At 41.3% G+C, this 16623-nt stretch overlaps 2 protein-coding genes and 2 non-coding genes across 4 annotated transcripts in view; all 4 read right to left on the bottom strand.

Moving 5' to 3' along the window:
* Positions 1-3497, bottom strand: part of LOC126402120 (uncharacterized) — a 7112-nt gene extending 3615 nt beyond the window's left edge. The window contains exons 1-3 of the mRNA XM_050063827.1: positions 3113-3497; positions 2097-2256; positions 1315-1752 (exon numbers count right to left, since the gene is read on the bottom strand). Coding sequence (XP_049919784.1) covers positions 1315-1752; positions 2097-2256; positions 3113-3175 — 661 coding nt within the window. The 5' untranslated portion in view covers positions 3176-3497. The remainder of the gene's footprint in view (positions 1-1314; positions 1753-2096; positions 2257-3112) is intronic.
* A 6198-nt stretch (positions 3498-9695) lies between these two features.
* On the bottom strand, positions 9696-15954 carry rpl10 (ribosomal protein L10). Its single transcript, XM_050065833.1, has 6 exons — positions 15826-15954; positions 14629-14687; positions 13991-14098; positions 11374-11512; positions 11114-11276; positions 9696-9908 (listed from the first exon to the last, which is right to left on the bottom strand). Exons 1-6 carry the CDS (start codon positions 15846-15848, stop codon positions 9753-9755), a joined length of 648 nt encoding a protein of 215 aa, XP_049921790.1. The 5' UTR covers positions 15849-15954; the 3' UTR covers positions 9696-9752.
* On the bottom strand, positions 10038-10170 carry LOC126403609 (small nucleolar RNA SNORA70). The gene has a single exon (XR_007571336.1). It is a non-coding gene; the product is annotated as a small nucleolar RNA SNORA70 (small nucleolar RNA).
* LOC126403610 (small nucleolar RNA SNORA70) lies at positions 14290-14422 on the bottom strand. Its single transcript, XR_007571337.1, has one exon. It is a non-coding gene; the product is annotated as a small nucleolar RNA SNORA70 (small nucleolar RNA).
* Positions 15955-16623: the final 669 nt, after the last annotated feature.

Consider the following 16623-nt stretch of genomic DNA (forward strand, 5'->3'; position numbering starts at 1 on the left):
GGGGGCAAACACTTTTTCACACAGGGCCATGTAGCTTTGGATTTTTTTCTTCCTCATTAATAAAACCCTTCATTTAAAAACTGCATTTTGTGTTTACTTGTGTTATCTTTGACTAATGTTTAAATTTGTTTGATGATCTGAAACATTTAAGTGTGGAAAACATGCAAAAAAGTAAGAAATAAGGAAGGGGGCAAACACTTTTTCACACCACTGTATTTTGATTCATATAATTTGGTATAAAAAATTGAACAATATTTAGCTATTTTCCAAGGGCCATCTGTAATGTCTCCATCAATATTTAGTCTTTGTATTGTGTTATTTTTAGCATGAAATGTTTCAAGTCGAAAAAAATAATGCAGTATTCTGCTCCCCTTCCTCTAACCATCTTCTCCTACTTCCGGAAGTTGCATATATACATACCCAAAGTCCATACCGGAAGTCAGTTTTTTTGTTTGTTTTTTTGTTTTCCCTCGTCAGTTTTTTTTAAGTCTGTCTTTTTTATATTATTTATTTTAGCAATGCATTTACAAACTTTGAAGCAGTCAACAATTATAAATATATACATTATACAAATAAATAATAATAATAATAATAATAATATTTCAGCAATTATTTTAAATACAATCATGTTTTGTTTGGAATAACATTGACCCCAACAAGTTAAATCTACAAAAATTGCAAAAAATCAGCAAACAAATGAATTTTAGTTGATTTAATTTTTAACAAAGATTAAATAAGGAGAGCACTTTCATTTATTGGGCTACAGTTGCAACATGCAGATTATTATCAGGTCATTCAAAACAACTGAAAACCATGGACACAACAAATTTTACTTGGCGAACAACCAAGTTCCACCAACACTGACAAAGGGACATGAGCTTCCTCAGCTTCTTTTTGATTCTTTTTGCACAAGTCCTCCTTGGAGTCCCCACAAAACTTGTTTTCCACCCTTTCGGAAAGAACCTGGTGTTGCAGTGGCCCCTCACTGGCAGTGGTGTTACAGTAATCCACAGACCGAATATGGTGACACAAGCTATGAGACAGGCCACTCCTTTGAACAAGTAGGTGATACTGCCGACAGTCCTCCATCTCACATTTTGTGACATGCTGGCCCCATGTTTTCCGCAGCACATCCACCGGTACGCTGAAACCCTTAGCAATTTTACTGACTGCATAAACGCCATTATTTTGGTCAACACATGTGCTTTTAAAATGAGATTTGGTTGTGATATCTTTTTGTTGACTGTGTCGTCTTTGAATATGTAATGCCAAATTCTTTTTGTATAATACAATGGTGCAGTGAGGGCACTTCACATGGGAAGATGGAAGTGGAGGCTCTGTGGTTGTAGCTGGGGGGGGAAGATGGAAGTGGAGGCTCTGTGGTTGTAGCTGGGGGTGACTGATCTGTGACAACTGTTGGGGTGTTGGGTGATGCTATCTGAGATAGAGGGTGGGAGAGGTGGGAAGATGGAAGTTCGTGAGTGACTGCTTCTTCTGGAGGCTCTGTGGTTGTAGCTGATGCGGACACTGAAGGGGGAAGTGCATATGAATGATCCAGTGATTGCGCAATAAAGTCCTCAGATGATGATGGTGAGGACTGATGAAGAGGTGGCACCACCACAACACATTTTTTAAAACACTCAGTCACATGTGGTGATACGAAGTCTTTACGAATTACAGTTGTGTCACAGAAGGGACAGTGGAAATGACCTTTATCACGGCAAGGCATGTTGCATCTGCAGATTATCTTTTCTGTAAAGGGAGAGAAATTTGTATTAAAAACCATCATATTATAACTGAGAAACAAAAATTTACTTTACATCTTATAAACAATAACTTATGATTGTATTTTTCCTTAATTGAAACCGTTATGACCATTTCAACAGGTGCAACAACTCCACAAAACGCTACAAGTGGGGATCTATTGAAAGTAACTTGCTTTCTTTGCCAAGCTTATCCACAGACCTCAAAGCAGTGCAACTTAATTTTAACACTGGTTAAAATATGACAACCTTATACATGCAAAAACACATATTAAACATTACTGTTACATGTAGAAGTATATGATCTCAAACAGACACTTCTCATCAACATACCATGGAAATGAACTGCATTTTCCGTATGGTTTTTCATGTGCCTCTGGATCGCGCTCTCATTTTTGGTTTTAAATTTGGGGCAGAGAGGACACCTAAACTCGGATGGTGAAAGGGTTATGTGCCCCAGACTGGCTTCGTCACTCAAAATAGAGGGGTGCATCTGAAAAAGGAGAAGTCAGTCAACATTGATAGCTGGAAAACATACTGAACATCAACTATATTTTACCGATCTAAAGGACTCATGATGGAGGAGGCACTACAGCTATTTATGTATCCACATGTGTGTGTGTATTAGTGCTCTGCATTACTAAAACATAATACAAATGCATTTTTTGGCAGACACCCGGGGCTATGGATACGTTATTTATCTGACCCGGTTAACCCTCGGGATTGCTCATGTCGTATACCACATGAGACGACTCTCGTTACTATTTTTAGAATACCTCCGGAAAAAAAGATGTATAGAACTTGACTGAGCAGTACAGGGTTGAGGCTATACAGGCATTAATACACAAGGAGACCAGGCGAACCAAAAATTGGAGTGTGTGCACAGATGTTTTACACCACAACACACCAAAAAGCAGAGGAACACATATTAACCCAGCTGCAAACTACACATCTAAATTAACCAACACATCAAGCGAGGGCAGTAATAGTCTCTGACCAACATTAACACTCTTTACACACATACATTGATCAAAGTGAGCACAACAGACCTTGAGCAGCTAACGTTAAGTTAATACCAATCATGCCCTTGTTTTTACACAACAAATGTAGCTAAACCCACCATGCCGAGATTCCCCACATAGACGTCCCCCTTATGATTCGATACATTACGTAGAATTGCATCTTAGAGAACATAACACACGTGTTGAAAGATAATAAAGATGGCGGCGCGTGTAAACGCAGCGGCTTGGTACTCAATGCTAGTGCTAGCTACTAGCTAGTACTGCTAGTGCTAGTACAATGACAATAAAGTTGTCTAATTCTAATAATTAAAAGACTCTTTACCTTACCGTTCTTTCTCTTACTGGCGCGTGTATGGTTCTTCTTCTTCGGAGTTTTACGGCGGTTGGCATCCGTTACGTTGCATTACCGCCATCTTCTGGGTCTACCTTGCTCCTACATCTTTCATTCCATCCTTTTCACCAGTCCAGTTGTTGTTAGGTAGCTGATACAGAATCCCCTTCCCCCTCCATTCACTCCACACTCCAGTATGTTCTTCAGTGTCTCTGTTGTCAGTCCTGTTGTTTTCATTCCCTTCATGTCCGCTCTCTCTCCGGTGTACTTTTTGCATCTGACCATCACATGCTCCACCGTCTCCGGTTCTTGGCATCTGTCACATTGTCCTGTCGGATGTTTCCCTATCATGTATAATGTGCTGTTAAGCTGTGTATGTCCTATTCTTAGCATGCTGATCACCGTCTCCTCTTTCCTCCTCCCCCCTCCTCCTCTCCTTGTACTGCCAACTTTATTCTGATGGATGTATAATTGTCTTCCTTTGATCTCCTGGTCCCACTGCTGCTGCCATTTTCTAATTATCTCCCTCCATACAATACTCTTCCCCTCTGTTCTTAATAGTCTAATCTGAATTTTTTTTAAAAATAGGGATCGCACACCTCCAGAATGCAGAAAAGTTAGTTTATTTTGTCATCTTTTCAATACAGAAAAAAGCTCAACACAGAGCGCTTTCGGCCATCCGGCCTTCCTCAGTGTGTGAGTTCATGTTCAATGTGCCTCTGATTACAAGCCTGCAGTGCAGGTGTGTCTAATGACCAATCACTGACATGCTGTCACTGAGTGCATCAGGTGTGTTTCACCGTTCATTAATCAGGACAGCTGCAGGTAGGTAAGAAAAGTTCCTTAAGTAAGTACACAATTACATCAAAGCCTCCAGTCTAATCTGTACATCTATGTTTCCTTATGGCTTTTTTGGCTATTGTATCTGACCTTTCATTTCCCAGGATGCCAATGTGAGCAGGGACCCACATAACCACTATTTACCTTGCTTCTTCACTGCTGTATGTGTTGCTAATACTTCATTTAACAAATCTTGTCTGCACTTAGATGTTCCTGCCCTAAGACTATGAAGCACTGATGGTGAGTCACTGCAGATTAGAGCCTTGTCTATTGTCCTCTCTCTTACCCACTCCAAAGCCATCAATATGGCGTACATTTCAACAGAGAATACACTCAGATTGTTAGTTGTCCTTCTGCACATCTCCCCTCTGTGAATCAGTATTGCAACTGCTGCCCCTGTGTGTCCTGAGTCTGGATCCATCGACCCATCTGTATAGACCTGCACATAGTCCCCGTACTTGCTCTCCCCATACTCATGGAATTCACTCACCAAATCTACTCTTTCCCTGCTCTTCTTGAGCTCAAGCATTTTCAGGTCAACCACCATAGGCTCTGGCATCCACACAGGTATCACAGGCCATACTACAGTTGGACTAAACTCATCTTCATACATGCCCAACTCCCTTGCTGTTGCATGTCCTGTCCAGCCAAAACTTAGTTTTTGTGCCCTTTCTCTCTCCCAGCATGCCTCTAGTATCTTTTTTGTTGGATGACTCTCTTCATGCCCCCTGAAGTTTATCCAGTAGTTTACTGCCAGCTGTTTCCGGCGTAGCTCAAATGGCATTTCCCCTGCTTCAACTTGAAGAGCACTTACTGGAGATGTTCTGACTGCCCCTAAACACACCCTCAGAGCCCACACTTGAATCCTGTCCAGCCCCTCCAGCACAGATTTTGCTGCTGACCCATACACCATGCTCCCATAGTCTATTCTTGATCTTATTAGAGCTACACATATATATATCTCAGTGACACAACGTCCACTCCCCACTCCACCCCTGCTAGGCATCTCATGATATTTATCACTTTCCTGCATTTCCCCTCCACCTGTCTCACATGCTCTCTCCACGTCAGTCTTGCGTCAAAGTGCACTCCTAGAAAATGGAAACTCTCCACCCTCTCAAGGTTACTTCCATACATCTTCACCACATACTCTGCCCTGGTTCTTTTCTTTGTGAATAATATATACTTTGTCTTTTCAACTGAGAATTTAAACCCCCACTTCAACCCCCATTCATTCTGCCCTCTTTTCCATAGAGCTCCATCATCTGCAAACAAAGATCTTCCCATGTCCCCTGCTACAGTCACAAAAATATCGTTTATTATTGCAGAAAACAGAGTAGGGCTGACCACACTCCCCTGGGGTGTCCCATTCTCTACCCTATGCTGGCTAGACATTTCAGATCCCACTTTAACCTGTATGGATCTTCCCCTCAAAAAGTCCATGAGCCAGTTAAACATTCTCCCTCCTACTCCCAGCTTGTGCAGCTTAATCATAAGGCCCTCTCTCTACATCAGTCATATGCCTTCTCTACATCGAAGAACACTGCTGCCACTGTCTCTTTATTTACCTGGGCTTTCCTGACATCATCCTCCAGGCAAAGAACTGGGTCCATAGTGCCCCTTCCCCTCCTAATCCCACTCTGATAAGGAGCCACCATACCTCTTTTTTCTAGGTAATACGTAAGTCTCTCATTGACCATCCTCTCCATCAGTTTGCAGACATTTGATGTCAGTGCAATAGGCCTATAGTTTGCTGGTTTGCTATCATCCTTCCCTGGCTTCCTTATCCGGATAATTATTGCTTCCTTCCAGCTCTCTGGAATCTTTCCCTCCTCCCATACCTCATTAAACAGACACAGTAGTTTCCATAAGCCCTCCACGCTTAGATGTTTTAACATGATGTAACAAATTCCATCTTTCCCTGGTGCAGTCTTTCCTGTTTTGGCCAAGGCCCTGTTTAGCTCCCCCATGCTGAATGGGACATTTTGCTCATCTTCAACGCTTTCCTTCCTCTGCAGTGCCTCCAGGTTTTCTGCCTTAGTGTCCTCCCTGCCTCTTCTCCCCTCTTCAGAGAGATTGTTTGAACTATGCACACTTACAAAAGTTTGACCATTAACTCAACTTTTTCCTTATTGGTTACTGCAACCCCCTCACCATCACTCAACACTGGATAGCTCCATTCCCTCTTGTCTCCACCCATCTTCCTTATCATTCCCCAAACCTCTCCTACCTGTGGGGTGTTGCAAATAGAATCACAGTAATTCCTCCAGTATGTCCTTTTCGTCTGCCTTATTGTTCTCCTCACCACTGCCTGGGCTTGCTTATACTGCAACACTGCCAGTAAACTATGTATTCTTTTAACTAATCTGAACGCTTTATTCCTATTCTTCACATTCTTGCATTAAAATCCCCACACCGTATCACATTATTCCTATCCTGCCCTTCTACTTCCTCAAGCTTATTTAACTCCAACCTTTTACACAGATTAGAATAGTTTATGACTGCAAACTTCTTATTCTCACCCCACACTTCTATTGTCACATACTCCTGCTCCTGTCCTACACCCACCACTCTATAGGGGATTCCCTGTTTTACAAAAGTTACACAACCTCCACCCACACCTTCCTATTTCTTCTTACTGACACATATCCATAAATAACAAAATCAAGGTTAGGCTTCAGCTGAGATTCCCGAATACACATGATGTCTGGTTTCTCTTCTCTACTGTCTATAAACTGCTTAAAGTCCTGTCTGTTTGCAATCAGGCTCCTCACACTCCACTGAAGGAATAGCATTATTATTAGTATTACCCACCCACTCATCTTGACTCTTGACTGCTACTTGCCTGTCCACTGGGTTCAAGTTCATCCTTTACTTCCTCCCATTTCAATCCTTTCATACCTAGGAGGTGCTCTGCAGCTTTCACTTACACCTGAATCCTTTTGGTCTTTGACGGGATATCCGCTGTAGCATTTACCACTCCCGTTATGAATGTCACCAATCTCTTCTGCTCTGTCCACTCTTTTTCACTCTCTAGCTTTTCTTTCACTGCCAGTTGCTCTTTGTTGTATCCTGCCTCCTTCCCCTGCGTCTCCTGTTATGTTATCTTAACTGCAGTAGCATATGAGACTCTTTCCTTCCTTCTTATCTGCTACACCTCTGCCTCCCTTCTCATAACTTCACACCCCCAGTAAGCTGCACTATGGTTTCCACCACAATTGCAGCACTTCACCCTCACTCCCTCTTCACACTCTCCATACTGGTCTCCCCCTCCACATCTCACACACCTCACCCTCTTCTTACACACCTTAGCTACATATCCAAACTCTTGGCAGTTAAACCATCTCATGGGTTTTGGCACATACTCTCTCACCCTGTACCTAATAAAGTACAGTATAAAGTATAAAGTACAGCTCAGTAGGGGGCACCCTCCCTTTAAACTCCACTAGCACAGTCTCAGACTCTTCTTTCTCCAGTCCCCTTGTCATTCTTTTAGCACTTTCTACTGCACTGTTCCTCATCTTCAGGTGGTCTAGTTGTTGCTCACACTAAGTGGTCTTTTAGTGTACAGTATGCATAAGCTGTGCTTATGAGTGTTTAATAAGTATTAAAACTAAAAAACACCCGAGGCTATTGTTTTCCATGGATTCAATCAAGATCACAGTTTCACACAGGTGACCCTTGTTATAACTATTAAACTGGCTGCACCAGTTAGAACTTGGGCACGTCAAAAGTAAAAGAAAAAGTGAATCTACAATCGTTAAGTTTACATTCGCTTTAAATCCATTGGTTTTTAAGGTAAAAATTGTACAGATTTTTTGTTGTTGATCACTAGAAAACTGACTAAAATAAACTAATCAATGTGGTAAAAGTGTACCACATTAAGTCTGAGGGGTTAATTACCTTCTGAGAAACAAGTACAACCATTTGTCATCTTTCAGCATCTATTATTTGCTAATACACAAGAACTATAGCTTTTAAATTCTATGATCTCATCTCTACACAGGTTTAGATCTTTTATATGTTGCATAGTTAAAAGTAGTCTGAGAATTTATCCTCCATGCAAAACCAAGTCCTATCTGTGATGTTTGATAGTTAAAGGGGAACTTCGCCCATTTTTAAAATTCATACATAATTCCTCCTATGGTCTAAGACAGAGGAAGGCAATCTGTGGCTCTGGAGCCACAAGTGTCTTTATTAGCTTTCTCCACCAACAGTGAAGTGTAAGTTTCAAATAATCATAAACTGCACATTGCAGAGTGGCTACATTTTGGTAAAACATTAATGAATGCTTATTTAGGCCTATTATTAATGTCAATATGCTATTTTAGACTTAATAGGCTGTGTCACTGTCAAAAGACTCAAATGTTTTGCAGCTCCAGAAAGATATTTTTTTGTCCAAAAATGGCTCGATGGAAAAGGTCACTGGCCCCTGGTCTAAGACGGTCCAAAAATATGCAAGTCTCCCATTCATTGTCTGTGGAGCACCTCCATACGTAAAACTCTGTACTTGACATCCCAAGTTTGAGACTTACTTCTCTGGGGCTGCATTCACAAACATTCTGAGAATACTCTGAGAGCTCCTAACTCAGCTGTAACACTTAGTGGGGAGTCCTATCTTAGAAGTCACTCAGGAAAGTTCTGAGCAAGGCAGGGACAAACTTTTATCTTAGTGAGGGGGTGAGGTTGATCCTGTTGCTAGGTATATGATGCATTCTTTTAACAGATGTGATCGGTTGTCATACACGCCCTTCTGTGAGCATGTAAGGTGTGGACACCCAGTGGAAATGAAATGAACTGCTGACTGTGAAAGTATCATTGTCAGTGTGATCACTCTGCTGATGGAAGGTTGAGACATACCCAAGTCATCACTGCTGCACTGGTGCATTTTTCCACTTTTCCAAATATCTTAGTGTTGTGACCATTTTATTTCTGCCGTTATAGCGTTGGGTGGGATATGTGTGCGTATCCCTAATGACATCAACCACACATCCCTGCACAATCAAATCTCATTTTATTTTCTCACTGTCATCCAGCGTTGGGAGAATATTTCTGATCTTTGTGTTTCTGCCATTTTCTCCTTAAACTCTTAAGCCTCTTAAAAGTCCTCCTCTCTACTAACAGTTTTTCACCTTATGAGCTCTTGTAAGGTCCAAGATGCTCTGTGAATAACTTTCTCTACAAGGACCTAGTCTTGACTTTAAGGGGACATTCTAAGAAAGCATCACAATTCTACAAATTTCCTTAGAATTTAGTCACTAGGAGCAACTTTCTGCTCTAGGAAGCTTTGTGAATACGGCCCCTGGTTTCTGGCTTCGAGAGTAGCTCATGTTCATAAATACTGATTAAACTTTCCGAGGCCATGAAAATAATACATTGGAATTCTTAATTTGGGTGATGTTCCCCTTTGCTTTACGTACATCAGGATTAATGTAAATGAATTGATTTGGGATGAACCCCCTAAGTGTACTCTACCACCAGAAGTATGACAAAAAATTCATACCACTTGCTCAGCTCCAAGGCATCCCTTCACATAAATACCCCGTTTAAATGAAGGTCTGAGGACCTAGGAGGTCACATATGGTACATACTGTAAAGCCCCTTAGGGCACATTTGGGTTTTGCCTTATTGGGCTACATAAATAAAATGTAGTGTGACTCGATTCTTCTTCCAAATTGTGGATATAGCTGCCTAATGTCGGAATCATGTGATATAAATCAAAACCATCACCACAGTCCATTTTGTAATCAAACCCACTTTTATTGGTTGTCTGATCAGGGAAATCCTGCAATAGCTCTAGTTGGCGTGCAGGGCCTTCCAGCGGGTCAGAGGGCCTCTGCTGGGGATATATTTCACCCCACAGCCATCTGGAATCAGGCGCTTCTCAGCCATCATGTCATCAAAGTCGCAGGCGTTGAACTTGGTGAAGCCATACTTCTTGGAAATATGGATCTGAAGGTGAGTACAACGACAGAAGTCAGTTTAGACTAACAAGTACAATTACAGGCCAAAAAGCATGATTAAGTGTTACCAAAAAAAACAAGTTAAATCCATTTGCAGTTAGACTAAGTCTGAATAACATTTTGTCTCAGTGGTCCCTTAAAGCACTCAGCACTGCCCAGCTGAGGACATACACAACCAAAGAGTCACTGTCTGCAGCCTTTGCACACCAGAATCACACTACAGCGAGACCAGTCGGCTTAATAAGCTGCAGAGCTAGGTTGTGATAGCACAAGGAATGCATGTAGGGATGTCCCAGTCAATTTTTTTTCTTCCCTGATCTCAGTCATGGTCATTTAACATTAAGTATCTGTCAGACCAAGATCCGATACTTGCATTTCCTAGACCATACAGCACAGTACACACTTCAAGTACATTAAAGTTACTAAAATCAATACAATATATATGCTTGAGAAGTGAAAAGCTCTCCAATGCATTAAGAAAAAGTCCCTGCATCCAAGCTGAGTTCTGAGCTCCAACTGAGTATTCTCCAGTGTTTGCTGCTTCAGTAGAGCCTTTACCTGGGTTATCTGAATTAACTATTCTGGTTAGGGTTAGGGTCAGTGGTCTGTACATCTTTTGCACAGATTACATCAATAAATTTCTCTTATTGACTTTTGCTTTTGTTGTGCTTGCAGTGGCGGGGTGAGTGAGGTTGTCTTTGTCGCTCCACTGCTCTGTGTCTCTCCTCCATGCAGGGTGGTGAAACAGCATGTGCCACAGGTGACACCAAAATGCAAGAGACCTCTCATACTGAGCTGAAATGAATTGAGCGCTCATAACTTCAGGTAAATGAAGTCTTATACCGTGTTTTGCTTTCATTTATGGTGTGGTGTTCTGCGGTGGGCCGGGTGGAGTCCCTGCTCTTACACACACACACAATGCTCAGCAGAGTGGAGAATAGAAAAGATGGAAAGTTGATGACGGGTGTACACTGCGTTGCTGTGCATGAAAGCTCTGCGAGTAAAAACACCTGTGATAGCCCTCATAAAACAAAGGATCGGACTGAGCTCTATATAGCCAATCCTGGTGAGTACAAAACATAATCAGCCCGATACCAATCAGATCAGACTAGCACATCACCAAATGCATGTCGACTCAGCTGATATTTTCCCTTTGCAGGTTTCAGTGTTGAGGCAGGTGACATGCTTGTTTACCTTCTGGCGTCCGGGGAACTTGAACTTGGCTCTGCGCAGAGCCTCCACCACGTGCTCCTTGTTCTGGGCTTTGGTACGCACGGACATGATCACCTGACCAATGTGCACACGGGCCACAGTGCCCTGGGGTTTACCAAAAGCACCTCGCATTCCAGTCTGGAGCCTGACAACCAGAAGGAGACAAGCAGATATTTTAGTCTCTCCATCTCACTCCATCAAAACCTACAGCAACCATTTACACAAAGGCAACAGATGCTCACCTATCAGCTCCAGCGCAGGATAACATTTTGTTGATACGGATGACGTGGAAGGGATGCAGACGCATGCGAATGTGGAAACCATCTTTACCGCAGGTCTTCACCATGTACTTGTTAGCGCAGATACGGGCAGCCTCCAGAGCTACACAGGGGTGGAGAGGAAAGGGAAAAAAGGAGGGTGGGGAAATCGAACTGACATTAGTGCCCCAGCTTCAGCTTGCACTGAGAACATTTAACAAAGACAATTCCAGCATTAATTGATTAGTTTTTCTATTTGTGCACCTCCTCTGCACGTTTTGAAGGTGGGGAGTAATCACAGGAGGAGGCAGGACACTGCAACTGGATATACCATTAAAGTAGGGCTGATAGGGGGAAAATCCAATTACATTTGTTTTGGACTAATACTGTGATTGCGATTCAGTATGCCATTTTTCTAGGCCTGTAGTAACCAAAGAAAGTCTCTTTCACCAAATCTATGGAAAGGTAAAAAAACAAAAACAAAATCTGCATGTTATCGCTACATTAACTACATTGGCCACAGTGTACTGAGTGCACTCTACATGGCAGCCTAAATGAAATGTATAAACTGGTGATCGCAGCACAAAAACTATTAAAGGCTCTCTAAGTCTTCTTAAGCTTGAAAAGTTTTTGCATTCACGTGTGCGCGCTTGCACGACACCGTGAGATATGGGCACCATGTTCACGTGTGTGTGCTTGCTTTCGCTGGTCTCGCACTGGCTGGTTGGTGCAGCCTGGACCCAAATGTTTTTGTTGCCATTTGCGGAGCCTGGGCTGCCTACAGAGACCGGACTTTTTCACAGCACATTCAGAGGACATGTAGCTAGCGGATCGTGAGGAGATGTCTGCTGTATGTGACAAAAACTTTTCAAGCTTAAGACTTTAAGCCTTTAAGGAATGCACAAAATCATTTTGAGATAATGTTTTTTTGTCTTCATCAACAATAATAATAAACAGGACCCTCCACTATTGTTCCAGCTCACATTGTGATTCCCGAATACAGAGCTACACCTATGGGTCTGAGTTCAAAAACAAAAATGAGCCTATTAAGCTTCAACTCTTAAACACAAAAAGGTAATTCCATTTTCAGATGGAACATTAGACCAGCTCAAGGTGAGAACAGCTTAGACTACATAACAGAAATGGGCTCAGCCATATGAATTTTCACCAATGACCTCAATATTAAAGTACATTTGTTTAGTAAAATATATTCGAGTGTTATTTTTTATTTATCATCAATGTTATTTCTGACCCCTGGTTTCCAACTGGTGCCGTGATACGACCGTGACACAATTTTGCTCGGTCCTCTGTACAGTTAAACCACACCGGGGGCGTTTCAGAGTGTGTTGCCTGCCTGGTTTTGTTGACAGTTTCATTTTTTTCTTGGTATACTACTTGCTTCTACCATAAATACCGTCTGGTGGAATGGTGAGTGACATCTTAGGCGTTATTTTCTTCATTCACTCTCATGTACCTCACAGTATCTACAGATCTATCCACTAGGCATGTAACTATCAATCGGTGTCACGATAAAATGAATTCTCGATACCATCGTGGGAATGCCACGGTAGTTATGTAGCTGCGTTCTCCTACAGAGCCGGTAATATGACTGTGCGACTACATTCCCCATAATCCTTTGCATGCAACTGCACGCGCAGGAGAGAGCAGACTCGTGCAGCTCAGCCTCTCAGCCTCCAACTCTGACCCACCTCTCTCTCTGTCTCTCTGTGTATCTGTGAGTGAGGGATTGTGTGTTATCGAGTTTACATTATTTCTGATTTGTTAATTTTGTTGTTGTTGCAGGGTCTGATTGTTCTAAGTTCTGTATATTTGATGAATATTAAGACTACTCTATCCTCATAATTTGATGTCATTCAGATGACTTTCTAGTAATAGTACTACACTACTTTTGTTCAGAGTAGGTTAAAAAATACTGAATGTTTCCATTTTCATGTTCTGTCACTATAGTTTTAATTGACATGACTTTGTTATGGCACTTTAATGGCTGCCTGCCTAGCAGTAATAGGGGGAAATGAAAGCACATGTTCAGCTGTGTGTTGATTTGTTTATGATACGCTTCCAAGTTAAAAATAACATGCTGTACAGTGTACATGCACTATTTTTGAATAAAATAGCTATTTTTAACAATAAATTCTCTTTTTTCCCCTTGTATAAATATCGTGATATATATCGTATCGTGGACTCTTTATCGTGATAATATCATATTGTGAGTTTCTGGTATCGTTACATCCCTACTATCCACACAGACTTTTGTTTAACTTGCAAACACACATGCCCACCTATACTTTGCATTTACAGTCTGCAGACAAACACAAAGAAATCCTTTCTACCTGCACCCCTTGAGACCTTATAAGGGAAAATAAGAATTTAGTTTCTCACATTGAGACCAATTCTCATTCTTATTACTTTTTTCTTAAGAAATCAATGGTTACTTGCTGCAGCACAGGAGTGGAAGGCTCTGTTTAATGTAAGACGAACAGTGTCCTAATTTCTATGTTTCTCAACAGAAAATAAACCTTATAAAAAGGTTCTAATTCACATATACATCTGTGTGTTTAGTCGTGGCTTCTTGACTCCTCACCTTCAGAAGACAGCTGCTCATACTCATCAGAGACCATGTGGCCGCATAGTGGGAACTCATCTACCTTGGCCTTCTTCCTGCCGAGGTCAAAGATCCTGATCTTGGGATCTACACAAAGAAAAAACTATGAGTGACAGCTTTTAAACTGTCCGACCACAGACACATTGGAGTTTCCGATTAACTCTCATATCGACTGCAACATCTAGTCATTCGAGACATACATAGCAGTTTAACTAACATCACACAAAGGGAGAGGCAGTGGATTATCATTTAACACTAGTCTAAGGACATCATCATCATTTTGTCTCAGTGGTCCCTTAAAGCACTCAGCACTTCCCAGCTGAGAACATACACAACCAAAGAGTCACTGTCTGCAGCCTTTGCACACCAGAATCACACTGTAGCGGAGCTGGTCGGCTTAATAAGCTGCAGGGTTATCCACAGAACACTTCTGTAACAAGCACTTAGTTTGAAGTCAAAAAGGCACTGCAGCAGGAAGCTGCAATTTTAAACAGAAAGGTATTTTCAAACATACTACTAGTTTAGTAACTGCAATGCTTAAAAGGCGGTTGCACGCTTTTGTTCCTGACTTCCTACATTTTAACAACACTGTTGAGTAAAGGATGGAGGCAGCTTACCAGGCACACCCCTGCAGAAGCGGGACTTGGGGTAGGGCTTGTTCTTGCAGTAACGGTAGCTGTGGAGACAGTGTTAAATGTAACCATCAACCCATACAATGTTTGACTTCTGCTGTTGCTTTAATATGATTTATTTAACAAAGTTGTTGCAGTTTCAGTATAGGTTTTAGCTAACATTACTCACTACAGAAAAAAAGTAGTACATTTGTGAGAGACTATTTTCAGCTGTGGAATAACACACAATTGGTTTTATTGTCAGTATTTACAGCAGCAGGACGTGAGTGTGAAATTGAGTCAATATAAACTACATTGTGTGTTGATGTAATGAAGGAATATGTAACAGTGCAACAGTGAGGCTGCGTTTTTAAGTCAAGTTTTTGGTAAACAATCGACTACAATAGTAAGACATATGGATAGACACTACAATAGTGAGTATGGCACATAAATTGTTGGTTTTGACATTGTCATGGGATTTGCTAATGAGAAAGACATAACTGATGCACTAGATGATAAATCTATTTCAAGATACTAAAGGGCCTCCATTACAAGTCGACATCACAGCCCCACAGAAGCTGTACATTTTTTCTTCAATGTGAAAGAAATGGTGAATGCATTGTTTTTCAGAACGGCCTCCTACACCAACAGAAATCGAAAAGGGATTTCATGGAATCTCTATTATTACAATTCTATTAATATTTCAGATGCCTAAGGTGACTGATACCAGGCTTGTAGCAGTCAACTACATTCACATTGTCATCTTACTCTGATAACTTCATTGAAAACCAAACCAAGACTGTCATTAGGAGCTTTGCTACTACATATGTGATGTGTAACGGGACTTTACATGAAAACATTTAAAGTGGCTATGTTAGGGATCAGCATTAGTGTGCTAGCGCTAGCTTCATGCTAGCTGACGTTAGCTCAAGTCACTTTCAACAAGCTAACTTCGGCGTTTTCTATCAGTGAAAAAAAATCATTACAAAAATGTGGCTAAAGGCGGGCGTTAACTACGGTTAGTACCGTGTGGCATACATGTGTTTTCAAATACCATAAAAAGACACAGACTCGGTTTGTCGACAAGGCTTGTCTGTATGTCAGTACAGTGCAGTGCACATGGTGCGAGCCGGAGCCGCTGCCATTTTCCTCTGAGTGTGACCAAACCGGCCCTGTTCTGAAATGACATAAAACAGAACTTACCACCGGGCAGGTCGGCGGCCCATGGTTGCGATCTGTAAATTAACCAATAAAAATGTATTATCTGTATAAATTCGGGGTCAGTATTTCTGTAAAACAACTTTAAAACTGTCTATTTTGCGGAGAGCAGAATAAGACACGCTCCCACCACGTACTCACCTAATGGAGGAAAGGAAGAAGAGGCGACTTCCGCTTGGTCATATGGTACAGTGCTGCCTGTGTGAAAATATATTTTTATTTCGTTAACACACTATTTTTGCTTCAGTATGTATTTACAGTAATTAAAAGCGTTAATATGACGGATAAATTCAAATATATTGTTGTGAAAATTTGTTTAATGCCAGTGGACAAACTCCAACTGAATGCTGGGAAATGTAGTTTTTATACACTTAGCGGGACGGCAGGTCGACATCTGCCTTACACCCACGTTACATCAGAGTTGGGGAGTGACTAGTTACATGTAGCTAGTTACAGTGATTAAATTAGAAACTTGATATAATTATAAGAAGTTACAGTTACTGAGAAATTGTGTAATAAATTAACAGTTACTAATCAAAATGTTGGTGATTACAAAAGGGTTCAAAAAGTAAAGTAGGCCTATAACATTCACTCTGTTGCTTTGCATCTTTTTGTTGTGCAGGGATGCCTGCTCTTGTCATGGCCTATTTCCAGACATTACTGTCATTATAAAACATTTGTTAGAAACGTGATCGAAAAGTAATCAAATGTATAATGTTACATTACTTTGATGAAGTAATTAAAATTGCTACATTGCATATCAATTTTTAACAGGGTAGCTTG

Source organism: Epinephelus moara, chromosome 16 (genome assembly GCF_006386435.1).
Source record: "Epinephelus moara isolate mb chromosome 16, YSFRI_EMoa_1.0, whole genome shotgun sequence".
Taxonomy (NCBI): Eukaryota; Metazoa; Chordata; class Actinopteri; order Perciformes; family Serranidae; genus Epinephelus; species Epinephelus moara.